This window comes from Balaenoptera borealis (assembly GCF_965194805.1).
Source record: "Balaenoptera borealis genome assembly, chromosome: 5".
NCBI lineage: Eukaryota > Metazoa > Chordata > Mammalia > Artiodactyla > Balaenopteridae > Balaenoptera > Balaenoptera borealis.
In genome coordinates, this window is record NC_138862.1 from 94,558,871 (window position 1) to 94,582,178 (window position 23,308).

Sequence of the window (23,308 nt, forward strand, 5' to 3'; positions counted from 1 at the left end):
TAGGTCCCTGACCAGGGATTGAACCCACACCCTCGGCAGTGAAAGCGCCGAGTCCTACCCACTGGACCACCAGGGAAGTCCTGCTACTACTTTTTAAACAGCTATTGCTTTTTTTTTTTTTTTACTTAAGAAATAATCCAATTTCAGAGAAATTTAAGTACAAACAGCAAAGTTCTCACATTATATTCAGTAATTTATCAAGCCCAAGTCGTGCCACATTACAGAAAAATGGGACTCCTATAACAGAGGGCAGACCCTATTTATGTTAACTATATGTCTCCTTTGATATTTTTTACTAATTAAGTCTACAAGTTTTTTTTTTTCTAGCAAATTGTGGTACAGGGAGAAGGAAGTCTCTAAGGCAGTAGACTCAATGAAGGAACCACCATCAAATGGTCAAGTGTGAAACCCACCTCAGAGGAGGGCAGCCTGGTAACCCTGCTGTGTTTCCCTCCCGCTGACTTTCTGGCACGTCATTCGGGAAGGACCATGTGGTGCCACACACACAAAAATCAAAAACAAAAACAAAAAAAGGAAAACAAAAATACCCCACAACTCTAGCATTATCCTAACTAAATTAATCCTGGAATAAGTTTTTGAGGCCATATATTGTTTTGGAATAATGACAGTGCCCAGAGTGAGTAGAGAAGTCTATTAAATGGTTTACCTGTGAAATATAACCTGGAGGCACGTGGATGGGAGGAATGGATCCATTGGGTGACATCATGGGAACTTCAGCAGGCCCTAAAAGAGGCAAGAGTAAGATATTAACAGCTGAAGAAATATACATTATTCAAACTAATCATTGGTATTTTAAAATATTATCAAAACTAAAGAGAATCACTGACTATTTTCTCTTCAGTAAATGGTACCTCGTGCCTTAGACCTGAAATCACAAATGAAAAGGAATTCTCCAGCTGCATAAGTCAAGGGGTTTTTTTTTTAATATTTTTTTTTTTTTGGCTGCACTGGGTCTTTGTTGCTGCGTGCAGGCTTTCTCTAGTTGCGGCAAGCGGGGGCTACTCTTTGTTGTGGTGCACGGGCTTCTCATTGCGGTGGCTTCTCTTGTTGCAGAGCACAGGCTCTAGGCACACGGGCTTCAGTAGTTGCGGCACGCGGGCTCAGTAGTTGTGGCACGCGGGCTCTAGGGTGCAGAGGCTTCAGAGGTTGTGGCGCTCGGGCTCAGTAGTTGTGGTGCTCGGGCTCAGCAGTCGTGGCTCGCGGGCTCTAGAGCACAGGCTCGTTAGTTGTAGCGCACGGGCTTAGTTGCTCCATGGCATGTGGGATCTTCCCTGACCAGGGTTCAAACCTGTGTCCCCTGCACTGGCAGGCGGATTCGTAACCACTGCGCCACCAGGGAAGTCCCTATGAGCATCTTTATAAATACTTAATGATTCCCAAAGCCTCAAGTTCCATAAACTAAGGCTGCTCAGTTAAGAGTAGTCTAACAAAGTAGGGCAAAAAGTTTCCTTTTTTCCCTTTAAAATAATGTATTATCAATATATGCTTAAGTAAATAAAATTTTAATGAGTTTACCTCCTCTGGTTTAAAAAGCTCCTATAGACTTTGGGTTTATAGTTTTCATTTTGATTATTATTTTCAATAAGTTACTGTAACATGCCATTAATTTGACATAGACGAAACCTTTAAAATACTCCAAACCAACTGAATTTGACAAGTCTCTTATAAGGCAGGGGGTAAAAACAGATTATATTTTAAAACTAGACACTATTAGGAATACTCATACCAAATTTACTTGGATTATTTCAAAGTAAAGCATTCAATTAACAAGAGGTTAGTTTCAAAATATTAAATTCAACAAATGTTAATCGCATGTCTAAGGAAACAAAGAAAGGCAAGGCAAAGCTCAGTTACCTAAAGCACAGTTTGAGTTAATATTTAATTACAAGGAAACTGATTGTCATAACATCAAAATCAACTTCTGACACCCTTCCAAAGATCCTATGACTAAATGGTTTCCCTGGAAGTTTAAGAACCTCAGGTCACTGGTTTTCAGTTTGACAGGTGGCTCCCCTATTTAGCAACCCATGTCCCAAATGTCAATCCAAAGGTGTGTTTCTAGTCTTGAGATGCGACTTCCTGGCTCCAAGTGCCCTGTGTTGTTTATTTGCTTTCTCCTAATGTGTGTTGTGCTGCCGGCAATGAAAATTGCTCCACTGTAACAAAAACCAAGAAAAATACAACACTTTTCTTGGCAAAAGAAGACAGACCCTGCCACCCAGTGCTGCACTTACATATAAGCACAATGCACCTTTCACCTCACAGTACAATCCACTGTTACAACTACTTCTCAGGAAAAGTCATGGACAATATGCCAAAGTACTAAACTCTCTGATAATCTCTGAATACATACAAAATACCACAGTAGTCTCTCACATAGTAACACACTGGTAGTCAGTTAAAGAAAAGGATGACAATGGCATAAGAATGGAGAATTCCACGACCCCACTGTATTTTTAAGTACCATTCCAACTAATACATCCAGCAATCACTGAAGGCACTTTCCAAATTCATCTTCCAAATCCATCTTTCTCATCAGCTTTAGCATTTTTGCCACAGCCATTAAGACATTTAGGTATTTACTAAATATTTTCATTTGAATTGATTCACTTAAAAATCATAGACAACTATTTCACTCTTAGCCTGAGTACTACCTTTGAAATCCAAGGGGCAATGCACTCAGCTCTATAAGCAGGCATTAAGAGCGTGGCCTCCGCCTGGTTTCATTTCCCAGCTCACTATTCACACTGGTTGTGTGACATTGGACAATTCACTTAGCCCTTCTATGCCTCAGTTGTCAATGAGAATAACAATTCCTACCTCACAGGTTTGGGTTTAAAGACTAAATTCAATAATACATGTAAAAGCATTTAGGGCAGTGCATGGCATAATAACCACTCATCAAAATGTTAGCAATCTTTACAATTTTTCTCTTTTTTTATTTATAGTTTTTTGTTTTTTCCTGTTCTTTCATTACAATTACATTTTAAGCACTATTTTTTTAACAGTACATGTCCCTGTAACACATAAAGTCAACACGCATACTCTGTGTACAATACTGACTTACGAGGCAAACCTTCCTCATCAGACAAATATCAAATATTTCACAGTGCAGAGTGTGAACAGAAATGCTACCACTTCAATAAAGTATTACTTTTTAATCACCAAAATGTATACCAGGCAAACAGTCTCTTAACCCCAGGCATGACCCCTAAAACTGTTAAAGTCATTTGTATAAAACGCTTTAAAGAATGTAGGACAAGTAAATGATTTACAGCCAGAAAATGTTTTCTTCCTGGCCTTGGTTTCAAAAGTAGCCAAATGACTTTAACATGCTTGTTCCCCCTTCCTCTTGTCACTGTCATCAAAACCCTTTCAAAAATCCTTGCGAAATATACAGTAATGGTTTCCGAAACTCAGCTCTGCCCTAGAACCCTAAGGTTTCTCTCCTTTCTGAAATAAACCATTGCATACACAGGCATTCAGGAGTTTAAAAGCTAGGAAAATAAAATCCCTTTCACAATGGTGGTATGAGAAAAGTTACTGTCTCCCTAAATAATTATCTCCCAATCAGTGACTTTATTGCCTCTGCTCAACAGTTTGTGTTTGAGAACCTCCTGATACTATTATAATTCTTCCCTAATTAAAGCACAAACTTCTCTTCCTAAACTTTTAGGACTACCAGATTCCTTTTGATTTTTAGTCGATAATCTCGTGACACAGAAGACTGAAAGGATACAGCCCTGAGAATATGTGGAAAATGGTTCCCTTCTTGTTCAAACCACCAACGCCGGATATGTGAGGGGTAAAAAAGGGACCCAATCTCCCCAAACTAACTTCCTTTCTGACTGTATTGGGAAATCATTGATTAAACTTTTTGGAAAAAAACTTTTTAAATCTCTTAGGATATCTGGAACCCTCTTTAATTAAACAGTCTTGTTACATAAAGGTAGGTCTACACAAATATACATACACGTAGATTAAATAATTTGAACACAAACATACACTTCCAAACTACTTCAGATTTTTTTTTTTTTTTTTGAGAAACTAATTAAGAAGCTCAGCTAAAGACCACATGAACTCTTCCACAGATGAAAGATGTCACACGTACAATTTCTAGAACTGGAACTAGAATGTTTGCTAAAAGCCAAGTAATTCCATGAAAAAAATGCCTTGGGAAATTTGATCAATTTCAGGCTGTGACTTCAACAGTCAAGAATCCCCCCCCTTTTTTCTTTTTTTTTTAAACATCTTTATTGGAGTATAATTGCTTTACAATGGTTGTGTTAGTTTCTGCTGTATAACAAAGTGAATCAGCTATACGCATACATATATCCCCATATCCCCTCCCTCTCATCTCCCTCCCACCCTCCCTATCCCACCCCTCTAGGTGGTCACAAAGCACGGAGCTGATCTCCCTGTGCTATGCTGCTGCTTCCCACTAGCTATTTTACATTTGGTAGTGTATATAAGTCCATGCCACTCTCTCACTTCGTCCCAGCTTACCGTTCCCCCTTCCCCCTCCCCGTGTCCTCAAGTCCGTTCTCTAAGTCTGTGTCTTTATCCCTGTCCTGCCCCTAGGTTCATCAGAACCTTTTTTTTTTAAGATTCCATATATATGTGTTAACATATGGTATTTGTTTTTCTCTTTCTGACTTACTTCACTCTGTATGACAGACTCTAGGTCCATCCACCTCACTACAAATAACTCAATTTCGTTTCTTTTTATGGCTGAGTAATATTCCATTGTATACATGTGCCACATCTTCTTTATCCATTCATCTGTCGATGGACACTTAGGTTGCTTCCATCTCCTGGCTACTGTAAATAGTGCTGCAATGAACATTCCCTTTTTTTTCACTGAACAAGATGTGAGACACAAACAAGAACTATGATCAGTTTATAGTCATTAAAAAATTTAACTGCAATATGCAAGCACATGGTCTAACATCTTAAAAGTCTGCTAGCATTTGTTAATAAATTGATTTTTCATTTACTTACAGAAAACTGTGAACAAGAAAGGTTGGAGAGTGGCTTAATTATTCAACCAACAGTAATTCATGCAATGATCCTACAACTTTATTCTCACATCAAAGAGACAGAAGGAAAGTCCAGCAATGTTGTATTTCTAGGGACACATAGCTCATGGAGAGCTTCTAAGCCCCTGCCATGGCTGTACAACCATTCTGCTTCACTCTGTGCTTCTTCCCTGCTACCAGGGATCCCCCCAGAGCCCACACATGTAGATACCCCTTGCTCTGATACTATATTCAGAATATTCACCCGTCCTGGGAGAAGAGTTAACTAGACTGACTCGAGGAGAATGTACAAATGAGGTTTAGACATCTGAAAGTGGTGGAAAATGGGAATCCAGGGTATATATTATCATTTAAATTAGTCTCAGAAATAGATTAGCTATAAATAATTAATTATACCACAATTTTGACATTTTGAAATGGTATTTTTTATAAACTGAATGTTCGCCAGTAGGTAAACAAGTAGTGAATAAGTAGAATGTTATGATTGTAATTGTCTATAAACTGGTACTTGTGTGTCCAAATGGCTACTTTCAACAACAGCCATTAGTAGTAATAAATCACATTCTTAGCTTATTAACTTAAATATTTTCTTGTTCAAAAAGGATGAAAGGGGTGGCGGGGGGGAAGGATGTAAGAGGACTGAGATCACAACACAGCAAGATAAAGGAAAACTAATGAGAAAAATAAAGCAAGGGCAAAACATTGATGTGATAAAATCCAATGAACCCTATTTAAAAAAAAAAAAAAAGACACCTGAGTCTTTCCAAATAGCCAAAATATAATTTCTTGCTCATTGAAGTAGTCATATGGATAAGGCCACAGCTAATAGGTAACCAGATAATTATGGTGAAAGCACTTATCAAAACAAATGGTCTAAATAAAAGTACACTTGCAGGCTTCCCTGGTGGCGCAGTGGTTAAGAATCTGCTTGCCAATGCAGAGGACACAGGTTTGAGCCCTGGTCCAGGAAGATCCCACATGCCACGGAGCACCTAAGCCCGTGCGCCACAACTACTGAGCCTGCGCTCTAGAGCCTGTGAGCCACCTGAGCTCGCGTGCCACAACTACTGAAGCCCGTGCTCTGCAACAAGAGAAGCCACCACAATGAGGAGCCTGCACACAGCAATGAAGACCCAACGTAGCCAAAAATAAATATATTAAAAAAAAAAAGTACACTTGCGCTGTTTGCTAAGGGTCTAAGACTTAATGCAAAATGTGAGGTCTTCTGGTGAACCTTGTGAATGTCTAATAATGAATCTCCAGTTATTCATGGTGATTCAAGACATGTAGACGAGCGAAGAGATTATGTAGGCACTTTGAGGAACACTGATTTTTTTTTAAAGCTATTCAACACTAATTAATCCCACAAGAGAACTAAAAGGAATACAAAGATAATAAAATAAAGCACAGGTTCTAACCTAAGCTTAAACTCTAGTGCAGTGGTTCTTAAACTTTAGTGTGCATCAAAATCATCCAGAGGGTTTCTGAAAATCCAGATTGCTAAACTCCACTTCCCATAGTTTCAGAATCAGAAGATTGGGGGTGGGTCTTAAGAGCTAGCATTTCTAACCAGTTCTCAGGTGACAACCTCTGACTTAGTAGGTTAAAAGACAATAAGCATACACAGCAAACATTACACTCAATGGTTAAGAAACTGAAAGCTTTCCCTCTACCATGAGGAACAAGACAAGGATGCCCACTTTCACCACCACTATTGACATTGTACCAGAAGTCTTAGCTAGAACAACTGGGCAAAAAAAAAAAAGAAAAAGAAAAAGAAAAAGAAAAAGAAAAGGCATCCAAATTGGAAAGGAAGAAGTAAAATTATATTCGCAGAAGACATAATCCTATATATAGAAAATCCCAAAGATTCCATAGACAAAAAACTATTAGAGCTAAAAAACGAATTCAGTAAATTTACAGGGTACAAGAACAACGCATAAGTCAATTGTGTTTCTATGTATCAGCAATGAACAATCTGAAAAGTAAATTAAGAACACAATTCTATTTATGACAGTATCCAAAAGAATAAAATACCTAGGAAAAAATCTAATCAAGGGGGTGAAAGATTTATGCACTTAAACTACAAAACACTGCTGAAAGAAATTAAAGAAGACCTAAATAAATGGAACTTAAGAACACCTAAACAAAGACATGGAATGGAAGACTTAATATTGTTAAGATGGCAATACCGCTCAAAGCGATCTACTGAGTCAATGTAATCTCTACCAAAATTCCAACGGTCTTTTTGGCAGAAATGGAAAAGCCAACCCTCAAATTCATATGAAATTGCAAGAGGCCCCAAACAGACAAAAAGAATCGACTTGGACCCCAGCCTGACATCATATACAAAAATTAACTCATCATAGATCTAAATATAAAAGCTAAAACCATAAAACTCTTAGAAGAAAACATGGGCATATATTTCATGGGCATTTGTCAATGGATTCTTAAATGTGACACCAAAACCACCAGCAACAAAAGAAAAAAAATAGAGTGGACTTCATAAAAATTAAAAACTTTTGTGCAAAGGACATTATTAACAAAGTGAAAAGACAACCTATAAAATAGGGAAAAAATATTTACAAATTCAGTATCTGATAAGGAACTAGTATCCCAAATATATATATATATTGATAATTGTCACAACTCAACAAAAAGACAAACAACCTAATTTTTAAAATGGGTAAATGGTTTAAATAGACATTTTACCAAAGAAAATATACAAACAGCCAACAAACATATGAGAAGATGCTCACAACATCATTAGTCATTAGGGAAACACAAATCAAAACCACAGTGAGGTACCACTTCACACCCCCTACAATGGCTATTCTCAGAAAAATGGAAAATAAATGTTGGTGAGGATGTGGAAAAACTGGAACCCTTGTACAATTGCTGGTAGTGATGTAAAATGATACAGCTGTTGTGGAAAAACAGTTTGGCTCTTCCTCAGAAAGCTAATCAGGAAAGTACCATATGACCCATCAATATCACTCCTAGGTATAACATACCCAGAAGGATTGAAAACTGGAACGCAAACAAATACATGTGCACACACGTTCACAGCATCACTATCCACAATGGCCAAAAGGTGCAAACAGCCAAAATGTCTATTAGGGGATGAATGGGTAAATACAAGGTGACATAATACACACAGGGAATATTACTCAGCCATAAAAAGAAATGAAGTACTGATATATGCTACAAGGTTGAAAACATTGTGCCAAGTGAAAGAAGCCAGACACAAAAGGTCACATATTGCGTAATTCCATGTATATGAAATATCCAGAATAAATAAATCAACAGAAATGAAACTCAGATTTGTGGTTTCCAAGGGCTGAGGGATGGGAGGGATTTGGGAAGCAATTGCTTAATAGATGCAGGGTTTCCTTCTGGGGTGATGAAAATGTTTTAGAACTAGAAAGAAGTAGTGATTGCATAACACCGTAAATATACTAAATTGCCAATGAATTAAAATAGTTAATTTTATCTAATTAATAATGTTAATAGTTAATGTTATGTGTATTTCACCTCAATAAAAATATTTTTAAAAAAAAAATGATGAGCACATAACCAAAGAACTACAAGATAGTAAAACTGGGGTTACTAATAAACTACCAAAAAGCAACTGAACATAAACTTCCTAGAGCACATCTTCATTCCTCATACATTAATTTCTGGGAGGATGCTATTTCTAGACACTGTGCTATGCAAAAAACCAGTAAGGTGCATTCTCTGTCCTCAAAGGACTCATACTCTAATTACGGGGAACAGATAAATAAACACACACACACAAGGATGCACTTCAGGCACTGTCTAAATTTAGCAAGATTGTAAATGATTATCATCCTATGGACACATTAGTAATTACAGAAATGAGCTGTTAGAGGGCCCTTAGGATTTAGTAGAGGGCTCACTGTTTTACAACTAAAGAAACTGAGGCCCAGAAGCAAACTGAGAAGCTGGCAGGTGATGAAACAACAGGGTCTAGAAGTCAGTTTTTCTAGTTTTCAGCCCAATGTGATTTCCTTCAGGAGTAAGTTTTGTTGTTTCTTAAAATGCTGCTGCAAAGTCATTTTCTCTCAGGGTGTAATTTTCATATAGAGCCAGGTATAGATGGCACGTTTCTCTGGCTCAGATATATTGGTCTCTCCAAACTGTAACTACTTCTTCCCAAAGGCATCCTGCCAGAGAGGAAACAAACTGGGAAGAGCAGAATCTGAGCAGTGCAAAGAACAAAAGCTTTGGAGCTAGTGAGGCCTGGGTTTGAATGTGAGCTCTACCACTTTCTAGCATGACCTTGGGCTAGTTACTTAAACTCTCTCTGACTGATCAGCACTTTTCTGACCTACAGAAAAGGATGACAAGAGCTAATTTCAAGGGTTGTTCTGAGGACTGGAAGTTGTAATAATGCATATAGTGTCCAGCACAGTACCTTGTCAAATAATGGTATTTAAAAAACAACTCTAACGTTGTGCCACGAAGAAAAATACTGTATGAACAAAGAGGTTAATAGAGACTAAGCATTTATCAGAGAGGCAAATGAAGAGTTATATGCTTTCTCAAATGAGCAAGTCAGTTGTTTTGTCCTTCACATTTTTTCCGTCTAAAAATGTGTTTCCATCTTGTAGCTTCAAAATAATATTCTCCTTTTAAAAATATAATGCATTCAAGATATATAAATTATGATTAAAAAACAAGGAACAAATTTTTAAAAGAGAAAAAGATGGCTGCTTTCCCATAGTTGTCTACTTTCCCATATCTAATACTAGCCCTCTACCTCTTCCAAAACCACCTGTTATCTTTTCCTAATTTCTAGGAAACCTTAGAAAATTGGGTATGCCTAACTTTCTAAATGTCTGGACAACTCTAAATCAAAGGATCAGCCCTTGTTTTCTGAAAGTCAATCCTCTACATCTCTCTGACATTGGCTTTATTACAAGAATTTCTAGTCTGGCTCAGCTATTGTCCTTAAAAGTAGCAAGTGACCGTAACAACAAATTGCCCAGTGATGACTAAAATATTCCTGTTGAAGTCTTCCTGAAGTAAACCACTACCAAGAACCAAAACTGAGCTGCTGATAGAACTCATAAATAATGGGTCACCACCATCTTATCATTTAACCATTTCAAAACACAAGAAGGTGCTACTTTAGTTAAATATGTTTTACCATTTTTGAAATGCAAGTCTTTCCAAATATTCCTCTTCGAACTTGTTCTTCTACTTAGCTGTTATAAGGGCATCAGGAGTAGAGAAAGAGTTTAATTCTCACATAAGACTAAACTTCATCAATCCCAATTTTCCTTAATTTCAATAAAATTGAGATATCTACCCACTTTATCAAGTTGCTTTTAGGCTTAAATGTTAATAAAATCTGTATACTTACTGAGTGATTATAGAGCACTTTTCTTATATTAGTTAATATTTTATTGCATTCAATTCAATAAACATTTATTGTACAAGATGCTGTAAGGTATTAAAAGCCACACAGAAGATTCTACAACAGAAACATTACTAACAAACTACTACATAAAATAAGCAGCAATTGTTTTATTAGTGGCCAAGAGCTCTGGAGCTGGACAATAAAAATCATCCACAGGGTGGGTAGAAGGAGCATATTTAACACTTCCAGCGACTGGCAATGAATGGTAAAGGAAGTCGGTGAATCCATTCACAACAGGCATGATGGCTAACACAGTTTTAAAAAGAACTTGATTTAAATTCAGGCCTACAGAAATACAAGCTCTAAGACTGTCAAAGATATTAGGTACCATGAGAGGGGCCAGTAATACAGCCTTCGACTCCTGATTTTAGAGCTCTTGGTTGTTGCTTTGTTCAGTTCAGCAAACCTTTGCTGAACCCGGTCTAGCTGCCAGACCCGGGCACAGGATGCCAAGGACACAATGACATTGAAGAGAACAAGCATTTCTGCTCTTAATTATGGAGAGAATGGCATGCAGGATGAGTAATGCACAGGTGCACAGAGTGCGGGGCGGAGGGGGAAACCCAGCTCTGTGTCCTCCTTTGGGCCTGAGGTTTCTGCGACAGACACTGTGTATCTCGGCATGGAGTCAGGCACATAGTCCAGACATCTCAAGCAGCATGAGCATTTGGTAGGAGTCTAGTCTAGCAATAGAAGTGATTAAACAATTAGGTAGGAGGCCTATGAAAAATGGTTCCAAAAGTTCATCTTTGGAAAAAACAAAACACAAGACAGTGAGTTCACAGATCCAGCCTGATGTTGAAGCTGGACCTCCCTAGGTCTCAGGGCCCTGCTCTTCATGTTAAACTTTATCACCCTCTCCAAATTTGGACCGTAACTTAACCAGTCCACAAATGAAAAACATTCAGTGTCACCCTTCCAGTTAAACTTATCTAAATGAACACTAAGACTCAGTCTGTCTTTGTTTGATTTTTAATGTCAGGTTTTAATGGCAGATAATCCATGGATTTGCTTATTTATACTTAATCTAGGACCTTATAAACTTCAAAGCTCTGAGGAATGATACAAATACAACTCAGTAATACTGAGAATGAGCTTCTGATATTTTACCAAAAAAAGTCCCTGCAAATATTAGCAGCAAAATTAAAATAAAGTCATCAAAAGGGCATTCACTTCAAAGCCTTTTAAAGCAAATCTTTCCTAGCATGCTTTCTCTATGCCCATCAAGGGCATCAGAGAGCCCCTCACACTTTCTTATACAGGGTAATGAGGACCATTTTGCCAACTACTGGTATTAGCTAATAACAAATTCAAGAGGAAGTTGCCCAAAAAACTGAGTCAGAATGGGTGAGCATAACTTCAGTGGAACCCTCCAAGAGAGTCTTGTTGAGGGTAAAAATTTATTAGAGCAGACTATTTTAATTTCATTTTAAATGTCCTGAGATAAAACAAACTGATATTTTTAAGAAATAAGTCTATTAATTTTGTAGAGAAAAAATCAGAAAGAAAAATTATTCATTAAAAAGCAATGGCAGAGACAGCAACTAAGCAACGTGCCAGCAGGACTGGGGCAGAACTTATTCACTGTGGCACTGAGTATTTTAAAAGGGTTGCCTTCATTCTCTCACCAGCTTTCTCTGCTCTCAGAAAGGGTTATGAAAGGGAACAGGGATGAATAAAACCCTGTCTACTCTTCTTCTCCAGACCTCAACTCCCACCCCATTTGGCTGCCCCAGAAGCCTGTTTTCTCCCAGGGAGGAAAGAACAGCAAACAAAAGATAGGACAGCAAATAGATATTTTCATAACAACTCTGTGAAGAACTCAGGGGCAAATGGGCACTTCCTAAATAAAATAATTTGTGCTCCTCTTTACAACTCCAAGGTCATGCTGTAGAGGGGCAAGTTTGAAAATAGTACTGAAATTATTAACCCGACAACAATATGTGATTTGCATTCCTCTCAAGATCTGTTTTACATGATTCATCTGTTAGAAATGAAAGACTATTAAAACATCACCCACCTGAAAGCTGAATTACAGATAATAATAAGGTATAGCTTTACCAACATATCATTACACAATACATTGGGGGAGTTCAATTATCCATTGCTCTGATGAGGTTTACAAAGCCAACCACAGAGGATACCTTTTAATTGCCCTCAAGGCTGGTTCTTCTGCTCCCTGCCCTCCCACCATGAGCATGCTTCCCATAAAGGAAAGCCTCTGACAACATTCTAAAGGCATTTTATTGACAACATCCCAACATGGTTTACTACCTTGGTTCTTTTAACTCATGCACCTCAAAAAAACAAAGGCAAGCGAAAAATGTCTGGGATCCATGGCATAGAACTGCTAAAGAAAACCAACAGTTATTATGGAAATGGAAAAAAAAATAATCTAAATGTTCCACAGAACACAAATCACAGTTTATCTAACTGGTACCATTTTTCCTCCAACTATAAGGTTATTCTTTTCACTCACTCATAATCACACAATGTCAGGTTGGAAGCTGCTTCTCAACAGAAGACCAGCAATCTTCTGAAATTAATTTAATTTTACAAAAATGTTTTGATTGCTAATAAAAATTCTCTAAATTGTCCAGTGGTTCGGACCTAATAATGGGCTTTGAGATGACTAACTCAGCTTATAGTTCTAATCTCTGCCTTACCTAAACCATGTAGAGGAGACCAAGAGAGTAAGTGAGAGTTCCTATAGACCAGCCACGTTTACACAGCTTGTTGCTTTTACTCTTTTTTTTTGTATGTGAAAAACAAAGGGCAGGCTGAGACTGACAGTAAACAACAACTACAAATAGGTTAGACTCTCCCATTTGAAGTCTGATCAAAGGCAGTCAGTAAACACCTCCAAGTAACTGCAGGAAGGTTGGATCACCCTGGCCAGTTATTTTCTCGGCTATAAAAATGAGCTGACACAGTTACTGTTTGAGGGGTAGACAACTGCTTTATGGCATAGATGCTTTCTCATCCTGGCACACTGGTTCAACAGAAACAAAAAATTTTACTAAGCAGGCTACAATTTCAGTTTCAAGTATCAACCCTCCATTTACAAAGGGGACTGAGACAAATGAAAATGGAGGGTCTAAGCTTGGGGAATACGTTACCAAAAAGATCTCCTAGCTGATTAACTGCTGTGTTTCCCTAGCTTAAAAAAAAAAAAAAAAAAAAGCAAGCTTTTCAAGAGAATGATGAATTTTAAAGTCACCCCATCCAGACAACTACCAGCCAGTCAGGAATATCCAAGACTAGGCCATACTGGGATAGGTAAGAAAAGGAAAATGCAAAATTATCAATATGTTCAATGAAAAAAAAAATCAAAACAGTAATTTCACTTATACTACCATCAGTGGTTAAACAACATAACCAAAGCCAGATATACACAATATACAAACATGAGCAACTCCTAAATCCCTTCAAGGCAAAACATTCATATTAACACCCCTTCCAGTCCAGACATCCCTATCATATTAAACTGTAAGCATCAGAAGTTGTGAATATTTTTCAACTCCTTATCTCCATCACTGCCTTTGAGAAACCATTGTGTTTTGTGACTTCTCTTCCCTCTGACATCACCTATGAAATAATCCACATGTGCACAAGTCCTGAAGTCCATACCTTAAGCCTCATACTTACCAAGTGATCACCTTCACTTTTAGAAGAGTAAAACAGTGTCAAAATATTTGATTAAAAATTTCCTGGTCACAGATATGAGGTCAGGTCTGTTAGGTAATGTGTTGCTAGAACAAAGTGAAGATCTGATAATAAGGAGAAAGAAGGGTTTGGGGCAGCAAGATGACATTCTCTTTGAAAAGAGAGGAGGAACTAGACATATACCGAATATGCAAGAAGGAAAAAGAAAAAAGAAAAACAAAAAACAAAACACAGAAGGAGGAAATAATCTGGTGGACTGGGGAGAAAACCTCAAACCAGGCAGAAAAATCACACCCAGAAAATATATGGCCCCAATTAATCTCTACTGAATTGTTTTCCAATTCAGTGTGATACATTAAAAGGTCTGTGGTGAGAGCATGCGCATGATATTCAAAATAGCAACTCAAAAAAAGCATCATAGGAATCTAGAGGCTGGTCAATGATCCATTTCAGCTTTCAAGTGGTATTTTTAAAAACTCTTCTCTTCAACCTACCCTATGGAAACCAACTGAAGCTCAGTGGAGATATGGGATCCAGTCCACAAGGCCTTGGGTAAGTCACTTAACTGTGCATGTTAATAACTGCCTCAAGTGCAATGTAAAAGAAAAGGAACATGATGATTTCCATGCTTCCTTCTAGAGCAGTAGCATTGGTGTCATTTAGGCCTATGCTTGCAGATTCTAGAAAAGAGCTGTTAGTTGACAATCTCTAAAATCCTTCCAGCTGTGAGCCTCAAATGTGAGTTACATTAGAATCTCTGGGGCCTTTTGAAAATGTAGATTTCCAGGACCTCTGGAACCTGCTTTCTTTCACAGGCTGACCAAGTTCTCCCTTCCTTACCCCTCAACTATACACCCCATTGATTTTGATGTAAATGTTCTATGGATCAGTCAGGGGAATAATGACCTAGAAAGAACGCAATAAAATAAATAAAAGGGAGAAAAAAATAATCACATTCAACATCCTTGAGGCACATCTCATTTGTACTTACTTCAAGCCAAATTAGCTGAGTCTTAGTTTCAGCACAATGCTTAAAAGTGAAGAGGGAAAAGAGACAGCCAAGTTCCATAAATTTTATCCAATTGATGGGTATTTAATTAAATATATATCAACAAAGATGACTATAATTTGGCTAAAAATAGTCCTCCAGCTTTAGTCATAATAAAGCTACTATTATTATACTTCCGTGGCAACAACAAAATAATCACAGAATTTTATACAATACAAAATAATCACAGAATTTTATATAATATAAAATAATAAGCATTCTATTAAGAAGCAGTCTATACAAGTATTGCATTTATTTATATGATTACTGGACATCAGTGACAGTTTAATACGAAACTCTATGCATCTAAAAATAAATAAACAGGGAGAACATTTGATAAAATCTTTGTAACTGTTTTTAGTTGACAGCCAAGATCACAGAATCAAAATTCCCTTAGAGGTGGCAAGCATCTTAAAGGTCATTCAGTCCAATTCCCTACTTAAGGCTTGAACTGCTGATCAAAATCTCTAGCAAGTGGCCAGAATATTTCAAGTAATACAGAGTTCACCTTCTGAAAATGCAGCAAATTCCATTTTTTAGGAATCTTAATTGATAATGGGTTCTCTAACCTTTTAATAAGCAGAAATCTGAATTCTATTCCTAAAAGTCATACAGACTAAACGTAATCTCAATCCCATAAAACAATACTTCAGATACTTGGAGAGTTAAATCTCATCAGGCCTCCTCCTAAAGACAAAACTACTTGGGATTTCTTTACCCTCCCCTTCTTTGTCATGGCTTCTAACTGCATCCCCATTGGTCATCCTAACAATCTACCTGGTCTATAGCCCTTTTTAAACTTCTTAGGTTCTAAAAACATTACACTAGGGACGTCCCTGGTGGTCCAGTGGTTAAGAACCGCCTTCCAAGGCAGGGGACGCAGGTTTGATCCTTGGTCGGGGAACTAAGATCCCACATGCCGCGGCACAACTAGGCCCGCATACCACAACTACTGAACCCGCATGCTCTAGAGCCTGTGCGCCACAACTAGAGAGCCCGCGTGCCACAACTAAGACCCGATGCAGCCAAATAAATAAATATTTTTAAAAATAAAATAAAAACATTACACTCCATCACTCTGTAAGCACAAGGTGTGGAGAATCATCACTGCCCTGGTCTATTCACAGTCAAGCTCAGACAGAAATAAGACCACTGGCCTCTCCTCCACACCAAGGCCAGCTGACCAATGAGGGTGAATCCCTGAGTGCTCCATGCCTTTGGTGACCCATGGGCCTCTGCAGTTGAGAACTCAACCCACTGCAGGCGTTAGGCAAAGCCCAAACAACAGGGAACTGCTAAGTTCAAACGTGAGAGAGATCATGATTTCACTGTTTTTGCATTCTGGATACTAGGTTATTGAGAACATTGGTATCAGAATCAGCACTACAGTCATTACTTAAATATGTATATCTTCACATGTATATGCTATGAGTAACTTTTATGTGGAATTATATGAAATCATTTAGATATTATAGTTTATATGTTTTTAGGTGTATGTGAGTGTATTGTCAAATGAAATCATAATATAAAGTTCACTTCATATGAAGTAATCTCATTATCATTAATCCAAAGGTTTTTGTAACAGAATAGTTAGGCATTAAATGACATGGCTGATCATCAAGATACTTTCTCGTTTTCAATCTCAACTTTTGCAAATGTGTCGGTGGCAAAATTTCTACACGAGGGTAAAACATCTAGAAAGAAGGTAACTTCTCAGCTGAGATTTCTCTCACTTGAGCCAGATCAAAGAACGTTTTCTTCCCTAAAACTTTAGTTTATTCTTCTCAACATTTACACCCATTTGGATATTCATAAGCAAATCTTTTCATTTTTTGCATGTGGCTACAAAGTTTTTTAAAGAGGACTACAAAAATGCAGAATCTTACGAAAAATTAATACTTAGGTTTTCTTAAATCCTAAAGCAACCTAATAATACTGATTCATTGTACTGAAACATGTCAATAACTTTGATGGCCTTTATTCCATCACTCCCTACCCAGCTCCTCTCACCAAGGAAAAGAATGAAAATAACAGTTTGTACCCACCTTCCAGCTTAGCTAAATCTCATTAATTTTTTCGAAAGTGCCAATATAATCTGTGAAATATTCTGGAAAGGGTTTCTCACAGATTCTTGATTCTATTTGAATTTATTATTTTAAAAAACACAATTTTCCTTTTTTGAGAAGAACTCAGTTTCTCATTTTACCCCACTCTTCAGGTTTTTCATGAGGACTGTAGCAGTATAACCATATTGCTATGGGCTTATAACAACTTACAGAACTCTCAACTAAAGAGGTTCCCAGAGGGATCACCCATTCAAAACATTAAATTTAAATTCATCTACGTTTATTAGTGGTCCAAAGTCTAGAATCCCTACTGTGGCTCAACAGAGTAAGAAGAAAAACAAATGATGCATCTTATTATGTGTAGCATAGGGGCATATTTTTATAAATATCATATTTTACCAAGTCAAAGATACCATCTATAAGACAACATAATTTCATATGCTACTAAAAAAGAAAAAAATGTTGCCTTCAATTGACATTCAATCAAGTATAAGATGCATGACAATTCAAAAGATGTTTAAATGAGAGTAGAAATGTGTTTTTTAAAATTCATGAAATATGGGATAGTCTGAGAAGAAACTGAAAGAAATCAGAGAGTTCACAATCCCAATCTGTAGACCTATCCAATGGCTCAGTGAATGATTAAGAGGTTTGTGAACACAATCACAAAATTCCCATTAACAACACGATTTGGAACAATAATTAAGAGCCAGTTTTACAGAGTGAAGCCAGTGTCATATAGAGTGAAGTAAGTCAGAAAGAGAAAAACAAATACCGCATGGTAACACATATATGGAATCTAAAGGGAAAAAAATGGTTATGAAGAACATAGGGGCAGGACAGGAATAAAGACGCAGATGTAGAAAATGGACTTGAGGACAAGGGGAGAGGGAAGGGTAAGCTGGGACGAAGTGAGAGAGTGGCATGCACATATATACACTACCAAATGTAAAACAGATAGCTAGTGGGAAGCAGCCGCATAGCACAGGGAGATCAGCTCAGTGCTTTGTGACCACCTAGAGGGGTGGGATAGGGAGGGTGGGAGGGAGACACAAGAGGAAGGAGATATGGGGATATATGTATATGTATAGCTAAAAAATTTAAAGAAGAAAAAAAAAAAAAAAAAAAAAGAGCCAGCTTTAAGTCTAATGTCCCAGAAACTACCAAAATTCATTTCTTGCACAAAAACTTCCAACTTGGAATTACAGAGTAGTTCACTGAAATAAATGTATCCTACCCCCTCCTTTCTCCTTTAAATTCAAATTCACTGAATGTTAGTTGAACTCAGTATTCCTGTAACTAATGCATTTGCTTTACTTCAATTAAACATAAACCAAGTTTTAGTCTTTAAATGTTCAAAATTCACAAAAAAAGGCAGGTCACTGGTCACTGTCCCCTTGAAGTCTCACTACGCATTAAACCTAAGACTGAAGACAATTTCTGATAACAGCCATGAACCTCTAGCTTCCTCATATCCTGAAAGCATACAACCACTGGTTCAGAACTCTTAGGGCAAGTGTTTAGCAAAGTAAAAAAATTTACTTTAAAAAAGTTTGAGGGACTTCCCTGGTGGTCCAGTGGTTAAGAATCCACCTTCCAATGCAGGGGACACGGCCTCGACCCCTGGTTAGGGAACTAAGATCCCACATGCCGTGGGGCAACTAAGTCCTCACGCACAACTACTGAGCCCGCACGCCACAACTAGAGAGACGCTCACGCGCCACAAATAGAGAAAAGCCTGCACGCCGCAACGAAAGATCCCACGCATGGCAACTAAGACCCAATGCGGCCAAAAACAAACAAACGAAAAAAGTTTGATACCTCTGGAAAGACTGAGCGTAAACAGTGCTAGGAAGGTTTGGTCATCCCATGGACTTGGCAATACATCTGATTTGCATTAAAATGCAATGTCTTACAAATATATGTGTTTTCTAAAACTCATTGTCAATGTAACGAAAAATACTGCTTTATCCCATGTTTTAAGGAGTTCTACGTTCCCCTTAGTCTCATTAATTCTTGTAATGGAATAACCAATAAACAATGAACACTTTCCGCTTAAAAGAATAAATTATACTCTGTCTCCTCCGTCTTGCTTCCCACCTTCCCTGCACCCCAGCCCCACACCTCCGGAAGAAAGCTACATGGGGAGGGGCTTAAGACAAATTCACCTATTATTATCCATGTTTTGAAAAAGCCACTTCTGACAGTGGACAGTATGTCAAGCTAAACTATGACTGCATAGTAATTAAAGTTCTAACTACTGTTGTTCTCCAGCAGTTCGGAGAAACGCCAGATTCCTTTAATTTGTGCTTCATCACTCCCTCTGTTTTCTTCATCCCAGAGGGTCACCTCACAATATTCTTATCAAAGTCAGCCAAAGGAAAGGAAGAAATAAAGGTTAAGATCTTAAATGCCAGTGTATGGTCCTAACCTGGGCTTTACAGGATGAGATTTACCAGGAAGTTAAAAAAGCAAATCTTCTCTCTAAAGACCCTGGAAAAAGAATCAGTGTTATTGATAATGTTTTATTTAGTTATCTTTTAATGCCCTAATTTTACTAAATCCACTACTCACAAAATGATTGAATGCATCTGCAAGAGTCTAGCCTATCAAAACTTATCAAACAGAAACCTAACAATCTGAAGTGTATGTATACAAAAGTAGAAAGTGGCCAAACGTGATCCACAGGGTGCTTTAGTCACCTTTTTCCCCCTGTAGATTCTATTTTTGATATTCATTGTTTCTTAATGATTTACTCTTAATGACTGGGAAACAAGTGCTAAAATGTTATAAGTTACTTCTACTTTTACATTTAAGTGGATATTAAACAAAAGTAACACCAAACAAGTTTTCCAATTTCTCCAGGTTTTCACACAAATTAATATCTTAGCCAAAATTTACAGACTAATCCTAAACCAGGCAGAAAAGACTGCTGAAAACTACCGGATGGCAGTTGCCAGAATATTAAGGTGGTGATCATAGGTGTCATTCAGAAAGGTGGGGCTGGGAATTCTCTGGATGTGAAGTCACCACTCTCTAATGAGCTCTTTAGTAGGGAGTTTGTGAGCCCCTCAAAAACAGGTCCCAAACAGGCAAAATAGTCCCAAGACATACAAAATAAACAAAACTAGCAAAGGCAACGAAGGCCAAAACAAAGAGTCCTATAAGTAATCAGGAGAGGTGGAAAGCTAAGCTACTCTTTTCTGTCATAATTTCTCTCTCAAAAGAAGAAAAACTTGAACACGTTCTCATTTTAGAGCAAACTCAATTCTAAAACTTCTGGATAGGTTTATAAACTACATAAAACATCACAGTGCAGTATGATCTACTTTTTTTTTAAATAACTGATTTTTCTGGAATATACTCTCTAGAATATACTTCTAAACGAACTTTCTTTTTGATGGACTCATAGAAATGAACGACAAAACCTGCCTTATGTTATTCATGCACTATTTTGACTCCTATTCAGGAGCCATATGACCTCCTCTTCACTTGGTGCACCATTTCAGATGACCAGTAACTACTAAACATAGCATTCATGAGCTGCAATAAATATAACTCCTAAAAAAATCATCTTAAACTGGCCAATTTCAATCAGCCCTACAGTCCCTTGAGAAAAACTATGCTGTCAATCGTCATATTACCTTACAGTAGTAAAAATTAGCCTAAAAACATTCTTTCCAAGCCTTATCCTTATTCTTTTTCTTTCCCTCATCACATTATAAGAAATAAATGGTTGAATAATTTATATATCTACTTTTCATTTTTCATATACAGTATACAAGAATATATAAATACCCTGATTTTACATTAAGATACTTGGTAACCATTCATTACCTTCAAATTTAAAATAAAAATGCCAATTAAGGGCTGAACAAAATTTATTACCCACCTACCTATTAAACCACAGTGTAATTCAATCAATGTATAGTAACTACCAAGGAACAAATTAAATATGGAACTTTTCTCTGTGATAAAAACAGTTATCAGAGAAGGGCAAATTCCTTTACCTATAGAACATATTATCTTTCTGAAGTGATCTTACTTCCTAGAATTTGGATTTTGAGTAACTTTAAACACTTCTCCAAAACACACTGCAAGAAATAAAGAAAAGATAAATTGAAACTCTGCAAGGAGAATGCAGATTTATTTACCGGCTAACCACAGAGGAGTAGCTGTGGCATAGATACTGGGCCTTACTCTTCCGGATTCAATTCCCAGCTCTACCAGTTACTAGTTGTGTGATCCTAGGCATATTACTAAACCTCTCTCTATGCCTGTTTCCTCATCTGCAAAACAAAGAAGGTAATAGTACCAATCTCACAAGATTACCAGAGGAAGAAGTGAGTTAGTAGATGTAAAATGCTTCTTGGAAGAATGCCTGACACGTGCTTAGCTCCCTGATGGGTCAGCTGGGATTATTACTATTATACCACAGCCACAGCTGCCATTTCCTCTCCATCCCAACGGTCCCTATTACTCCTGTTATACTACAGTTTTAACCAAATAAGGTAATAGACTCAGATTTTTCTATGAGTATAGGTAATCACAAATAAAATTATCCAGACAACAAAAATGATTAATACCAATATCCAGACAATAAAAATGATTAATACCTATCCATCAACAAAAATGGTTAATACCATAGCTTGGGATGGGGTGATGATCCTGGTTTTAAACCTTCTATCAGGTTAAGCCAAAAAATCATTCACTCCAACTAGGCAAATCAATACTGGTTTCTCATTGGCTGAGGGAAAGCAACATAGATTTATTGCTGCATGGGATCTACATTTCCACTCATAAAAGCACTGTCCTTCCCATCAGATACAAGAAACCCTCTTCATTTCCCCCACAATACCAAGCAAAGTTGGCCCAGTGTTTAACAGGCACTTGACGAATAACTTAGGCCAAAATGGATGTTTCCTGTATGTGCCATGTACTCGTTTAGTTGCATTGCCAGACAATGTTGTTGGTTCTCTCCCACCACCACTCATCCAAGGTTTCTAAACCTTAAAACATAGAACAACAGGTAATTTGCAAAGAATAGCTAACCTTGTCCTATGAGCTGTGTCCTCAATTCATGCAGCTAATACTAGATCTTGCCCAAAAAGCAGACTTCGGTGCAGAAAATGACTCAATAAAGGGACTAAAATGACAACAAAAATTCCATTTTATTTTATAGAATAAGTTTGGAACTCTAAAAAAAGTTTATAAAGTAATTAAAACTCCTATATATCAATTAACCTTTTCTTAAGGAATTATTCAGGTACAATGAAACTCTATTACCCATTTAGTAACATATTATGAATGCATTATATGCTTTGGGAGGTGTGTATGTGTAGAAGTGAACAGAAATGAGTCATGAGTTGGAAACTTAGTACTGCAAGTTTTATTTTGCTCAGGGGAAATCAGGAATATTCTCACAATTCTTTTTGTTTACCAAGGCAGCCTGCTTTATTTACAAAAACTTGGCCACAAGTGGCCAGAATCAAGGCATTTCAATAGGGCTGTCTTTTGCTTTCTTCCTTTTTTCTCTACCGCCTTTCTCCTTCTCCTTAAGAAGCATCTCTGGTGCATGCTTGGTTTCTAAGGGTCTGATGAGACTATGGGTGCTACAGTGAATGCTGGAGTCTGAAAGAAATATTTTTCTCTCCGTCTCTCTGAGTCAGAAAATTCGGAACACAAGAGGACCCATTCAAGGCATGATGGAGTGCCCCACAGAGGCAGCAATATGTTCACAGTTGGCAAACAGAGATCTGTTTGGACAGTGAGCACAGCCATCCACTCAGCAAACATCAGCTTCCCTATTAGTTCACAGCAGAAACAACCAGACGCTGGCGGCCCTTCTTTCAGACTCCAACACCACTTTGGGACAAGCCTTCTAAACAAAATGCCTTTGTCCAACAGTCACAATTCAGTGCGTCCCAACGGCTTTCCTAGAAGCTATGCCTGTCTATTCACAACTGCATTTGGGCCCAAAAATCATTTGTAAAGGTCTAGAGGAAAAAAGTGATGGGAAAAA

General features: G+C 37.6%; 1 protein-coding gene across 4 annotated transcripts in view; it reads right to left on the reverse strand.

Annotated features, from left to right (window-relative positions):
- FNDC3B (fibronectin type III domain containing 3B) overlaps window positions 1-23,308 on the reverse strand; it is a 350,826-nt gene that overhangs the window by 163,636 nt on the left and 163,882 nt on the right. For all 4 annotated transcript variants that reach the window (XM_082393898.1, XM_082393896.1, XM_082393895.1 and 1 more), the window contains one exon: window positions 668-744. In XM_082393898.1, the coding sequence (XP_082250024.1) occupies window positions 668-744 (77 nt within the window). The remainder of the gene's footprint in view (window positions 1-667; window positions 745-23,308) is intronic.